General features: G+C 47.9%; 2 protein-coding genes across 2 annotated transcripts; one reads left to right on the top strand and one right to left on the bottom strand.

The window, feature by feature from the left end:
- Nucleotides 1-552: 552 nt before the first annotated feature.
- Nucleotides 553-2,073, bottom strand: UCRPA7_439 (putative major facilitator superfamily protein; the record flags this gene model as incomplete). The annotated part of the gene is made up of 6 exons (XM_007913035.1): nucleotides 553-732; nucleotides 794-1,014; nucleotides 1,085-1,157; nucleotides 1,401-1,649; nucleotides 1,700-1,794; nucleotides 1,854-2,073. The coding sequence occupies 6 exons, from the start codon at nucleotides 2,071-2,073 to the stop codon at nucleotides 553-555; spliced, it is 1,038 nt and encodes a 345-aa protein (XP_007911226.1).
- A 782-nt stretch (nucleotides 2,074-2,855) lies between these two features.
- On the top strand, nucleotides 2,856-3,470 carry UCRPA7_438 (putative fructose-bisphosphate protein; the record flags this gene model as incomplete). Its single annotated transcript, XM_007913034.1, has 1 exon — nucleotides 2,856-3,470. The coding sequence occupies one exon, from the start codon at nucleotides 2,856-2,858 to the stop codon at nucleotides 3,468-3,470; it is 615 nt and encodes a 204-aa protein (XP_007911225.1).
- Nucleotides 3,471-6,000: the final 2,530 nt, after the last annotated feature.

The following is a 6,000-nucleotide window of genomic DNA, read 5'->3' as shown; positions in this document are numbered from 1 at the left end:
GAGGCACAATTCGATGTGCACCAAATCAGTCGGCATTGAGAGGCTCGCTACAGTGCGCTTGCCGTTTTTCCAGATCACAAGGTTCGCTAAGTGACCTGCATTGGTTTGAGACGGGAACATGCATTATAAGCCCCCAATTACAGACGACATCGAGTACTGGGGACTTGAATTGACTCAAACTATTTGAAGGCAGGGGTAGTACAAGCCATGCGCACCTGATCGAAAAGAAGAAGAGCCTGATGTACATGTGTGACAATGTCGCCCATTTTGAAGGGATGACACGATGTCATTCCCCCATGCAAGTAATGGAAAGAGCATTGTGCTGAAATATAGTACGTAAGCACTGCCTTACAACATATAACGAAAAGTGTATACTTCGCCGTCTTCGGCACGGTCGATCTTTTTATTTTCCTTCCTTAACCAAAATCGAAGCGTTAAAGAAGCAGTAGAGCAAACTACCAAGGCGACGGCAATAACAATGCAACCTTTCCGATATAAGCTACTTACATATCAGCATTGACCAGTGACTTCCGAGATGATGTTCATTTATACTTACGGGGCATCGGACTTTGGATAGAGGTACGAAGTACTGATGTTCGTCGCGTTGCTGACAGCAGTACACAAGGCAAGAGCCACAGCTCTTTTTGCCTTTGGTCGAGGGATAGTGGTGGATATCCATGACAGAATGATTTGGAAGACTGAGAATGATCCGGCTGCCTGGAGGAACATGGCCTATAATGTGAAATCAGCAGCTGTAATTTTACAAGTTTAGCTGATGATTCTTAGCACATACAAAGTATCTAGCACCAGTGTTGTGGGTTGACATCGAGAGGATCTGTCCAACGATAGAGATAACACAGCCTGTGATGATATGGAAACAACGTTCCTGTGTCTTGCCACTGTGCCATGAATTCGTGATAGAAAATATGCAAGCGAAGAAATACGGTGGCGCGGTAAGGAGGAGAGTTTCGATATTAGGATAGCCAAGTGTCTGAACAATGGAGGGGAAGAAGTCTGCAGTTTTCGTATGATCAGTATGTCACGCGAGATTGATCTCTGATCATACGTGGCTTGTCAGACTTACATGTAAAACTCATGCCCACGACTGCGCCAGTGAGAATAAGAACCAGAAGCCAAGCCTTGGGATCAGCCAGACACTGTTTGAGCCCGATAAACACAGATTCTTTCACCTCATCGGTCTCGCCGTCGGTCTCTCGAGAAAGACGGTATTGAGCCAAGGCACTCTCAGCTTCCGTGAGCCATGGTGTGTTAGTTGGGTAGTTGGGCAAAAGGGCGTAACCCAAGAATGCAGCCACGATAGTTACAGCTCCTTCAATAATAAAAACCCATCGCTGCGACCATCTTAGACAAGCTGCTGGTATTGGTGATGTAGGACTTACCCATGCTGGATAACCTCCGGTTCCATCCATATTCCCGATAATTCCCGCCGCGATGAGACCTCCAAACGCAGAGGAGAGGGTGTATCCACTGTAGAAAATGGCGATCCTCGAGGGTAACTCGGTTCTGGTGTACCATGATGACAGGAAGAAGACGCAGCCGGGAAAGTAAGGAGCTTCGACAACGCCGACCAAGAACCGGAGAACAACCAGACCAGTGAAGTTCTGAACGAACCCTGTAGCACCAGACACCTAGAAAAGATATTAGTTCATACCATTAAGGTCCGTCTCTATGCACATACCACGCCCCAAACAATTACAACTGTGGGAAGATAGATTCTTGGTTTGAAGATCGAAAGCAACATGTTCGATGGAATCATCATGGAGATATAACCAGCTAGTCATGAATCAGTAATTGAATGCCTCGCAGCAAGAGTCAAGTTGCGGGCAACTCACCCCACAGCACCATAACTGCGGTCTGGTATTGGACGTCGTCTATTCTCAATGTCCTTTCCAGACCACCGAGCCGTGCATTGGCAATGGCGTTTCGGTCAAGGATGTTCAGTAGAAATAGTACAATAAGAATCGGTAGGCTTCGTAGATCGATCTTGCGAACTAATGATTTCTCCATCACCTGCAACTCATCGGAGGTATAGGGACGAAGAATCTCAGGCATCCCAATGGGTGCGTGGTCTTTCGCCTCTTCGATACCCGCTGCATGGGCTTTGGCCTCAATGTTATTGCTCTGGTCGGCGGCCGACATGATGGGCTGTATTCAATATCGCAACTTTCTTTATTTCTGGTCCAATAAAACAGCTGCTAGGAACAGAAGTAGTAGGAGTGGTCTGCAAAGCAGATTCACGGATCTGCCGTTTTATGTAGGTATCCGGGCGACCTTGACAAGACTGTGGCACCCCCAAGTTCCCCGCAATGCCCCATCCCCATATTCCACTAGTTGTGGAATAAGGCCCTTCCCGTAGGTGACTTGACGGTGACTCGGCCAAACGCCGGGAGGGATCGTCTACCATGAGCTTTGCCGGCTATTAGATTCGCACTTTCCGCCGAAGCCAGTCTCGGCAGCGAAACGTTGTTAGAAAGTCTCGTGACGAATGAGAAAGAAGTTAAAGAGGATGAGTAGCATAGAACACTTTTTTATCAATCATATTATTTGCCATGAAACCGGTAGGTGCTGACAATCATCAAAATGTCACCAGCCGTCAAACACAAGGGAAACCGGGCTTTAGCAATTGTTGAAAATGCGGCCGTAGGTGGCTACGCTGTTCCGGCAATATGATGCTACAACCTCGAGAGAATCATGCATCTGTCAAGGCTGCCGAGGCGAAAAGGTCACCTGTCATTGTTCAGCTTTTCCCTTGGGCTGTGGAGTTTGCCGACGGACTTCTCATCCATGCAGCCAAAGAGGCCGCAGATAAGGCAACTGTGCCTGTAGCAGTACACATGGATCACGCACAGTCTCCAGATATTATAAGAGAAGCGGCCGAGCTTGGACGTTTTGATGGGATCATGGTCGACATGAGCCATTACGAGAAAGAAGAGAATATGGCTAAGACGAGAGAGCTCGTTGACTACTTACACGCGAGGGGCATCATTGCCGAAGCGGAGCCTGGCAGGATAAATGGTGGGGAGGATGGTCTCGAAGATACCGGTGATCTTGAGGGGGTTCTCACTATACCTGAACAGGCAGAAGAGTTTCTCGCATTGGGAATCGACTGGTTGGCGCCTGCATTTGGTAATGTGCATGGTAAATATGGCCCCAGGGGTCCCAGCCTGGATTATGAGCGCCTTGATCAGATTCACAAGACAACTCGTGGTAGAGTCCATCTGGTTCTCCATGGGGCAAACGGTTTTGAGGAGGCCCTCTTCAAAGAGTGTATCAAGCGCGGTCTGGCAAAATGTAATGTGAACGATGCGGTCAATGCGAGGTTCCCCGAAGTCCAAAAAGAAAAGGCAGGCCGCGTACCCCTTACTGTGGTAATCGAGGAGGGTACTCTGGCTATGCAGAGAGCTGTAGAGATGCACATGGACTGGATGGGATCTACAGGCAAGGCGTAACGGGCTTTGGATACTTGATACTGCAAAAAGCAAGACAACTTGAAGTCGTCTTGTGTAGAAGAAAGGTAGCATATATAGAAAGGTATTGTTGCTGATATCTCCAACTTGTATCGTGCATTCCCATATTCTTATACAAGTGTATTGACGCACATGCCAGTATTCTGTAGTTACACTTTTCACTTATCTTGATATGGCCGCTCTTTTATTATTCTTCCAACAGTTCTTCAATATGGAAAGCGGGATCCCAACCCCTAAACATTGCTCAGACTGTCCTTAAAGTCGCTGACGATAGCATCGAACGATGTATCTCTTGAGTAACCCAAGTTCAGAGCCTTCGTGTTGTCGAAAAGTGTAGGCCACGAATATAAGACAGGCTTCAATTTGGGGTCTTCTTCTTCTGACAGATACTGGAGTTTGTCGTGGCCCCCTACCCTGGCAAGCGAGTCCATCATATCCTGGACGGAAACACCAATTCCCGGCAAATTGACCACGCGATCGTACGGGTGTAGTGAATCTTGGGCAATACTGAGCGAGTGAATGAGATTGGCTACGAGAATGCGTGGAGAACATAGCCAGTGGCGGAAAGCCCGGTCTTTGATTGGAATGACGCACGAGAGCCCTTGCATCGGTTCCCTAATCATCCCTGAAAGGAATGAGGATGCTGCTGCAGTGGGCTTGCCTGGTCGCACCGAGACAGTAGGAAGGCGGAGTACAATGCCGTTAATGAAGTCGCGACGTGTAAACTCGGTGATGAGGTACTCGCACATCATCTTTTCGCATCCATACGCTGATTCGGGAGTAGGGCGGGTCGCCTCTGTCACGGGTTCTTCAATAACACCGCCATATACTGCTTGACTCGACGTATAAATAACCCTTACTCCGGGGCAATTTTTGCGCAGGGATTCAAGGAGTGCTCTGGTGGCATCAAAGTTCACTTTCATCCCTAAGATTAAAACGATTATCAGCAGGGGTCGCGGATCTTGATTTCCCACGCTCACTCACCCAAATCAAAGTCACTTTCCGAACCAGACGACATGATCCCGTGAAAAATAAACACAGCATCTAATCCCTTGTCGACCACGGAAGATGAGTCGACGAGGAGGTCTGCTTGAACTGATTTAGCGTTCCCCGGCCATTTTGTTCCTTGCGGAATGGATGCCTCAATAACGTCGGTTAAGATGGTTGTATATCGCCCATCCTCGTCATTGAGGAGAGCTCTAGCCAGCTGTTGTCCAACAAACCCAGCAGCCCCAGTGATTAATACACGCATCTCGAGTTGCTTCAAAATTGTAGGCGTGATTGAACTTTTTGGGGTATGGCACGATTGTACAAGATTAGTGCAAGCTAAGGTGTGGCTGTCTTGTCGGATGAATGTGCCGAGTGTTCTGATTGAACTAGGTGGACAATTGATGCTCGATAATAACCTATTTCTTATTGAAGACTGCGATGGTCATTTCATCCTGCATTGCGTCGATCCCTTCGGTATCGGGACACCTTGGTTCAGCTATGCGGGAGCTCGCTGCTTTCTCCGAGGTGGGTCCGGCGACTGCGCCGATGAGCATTGCCGAGATGATTAACTTGGGTTGGTCAGACTTGCTCGGCTCCTCCAATGCAAGCACCAATGACAGAGCTTTTAATTCATAGGTACGTAGTGGTTAGAAGCTGAATGACTGACCTATTTGTGCATGAGGTCCCAGATATCGGTTTTGTGGTGAGGTTTTGATTGTCTACTTGACGATGACGCTTAAAACGAATATCACGGCTGATCAGTTGCGGAAACACTCTTCGCCAGATAATTGCTGGCTTGCCGTTAATGGTGTCGTATGGGATTTCGCCGATTTTGCTTCTGATCATCCCGGTGGTGCTGCTAGTAAGAACACGGTTCTTGTTTTATGGGCGTAATTTTGACAATGCTACAGTCATCCATAAATACGCGGGCCAAGACGCTTCAGCCATATATAACAGCATTCACGCACCTTCTCTCATTCAGAATGAGTTAGATGCATCTAAAAGGATAGGAGATATTGACCAGCATGACATCAGCAGAAGTTCAAATGCTTTGCGGACCCAGGCCCCTACCACGTCTCAGACGACCAAGAGTCGTGGAGAAAAGAGACCTTTGCACACACTCCTCAGCAGTCATGATTTTGAAACGGCTGCGTCGGAGAATCTCTCGGAAAAGGGATGGGCGTTTTTCTCTTCTGCTGCAACCGACTGCAGAACCAGCAATTTAAATACTGCACTTTTCGGACGCATCTGGTTGCGACCGCACATTCTGAAGAACGTCAAAGAAATTAGCACAAAAACAAAAATACTCGGCAACGATACAAATCTCCCTTTGTTTGTTAGTCCAACCGCCATGGTCAGGCTGGCCCATGCAGACGGAGAGATGACAATAGCGAAGGGGTGTTCAAAATTTGGCATCGCACACACGGTAGGTAGTTCGCTTTTTCATGACAAACTAAGAGTGATGTTGTGCGGCTTACACTCCAGAAAATAGATTTCGACAAACGCTTCGTATCCAATGGCA

The sequence above is a fragment of the Phaeoacremonium minimum genome (assembly GCF_000392275.1).
Source record: "Phaeoacremonium minimum UCRPA7 unplaced genomic scaffold PA7_03_scaffold_33, whole genome shotgun sequence".
NCBI lineage: Eukaryota > Fungi > Ascomycota > Sordariomycetes > Togniniales > Togniniaceae > Phaeoacremonium > Phaeoacremonium minimum.
The sequence above is the reverse complement of the archived record's forward strand: the minus strand, read 5'-3'. Positions and strand labels throughout refer to the sequence as shown.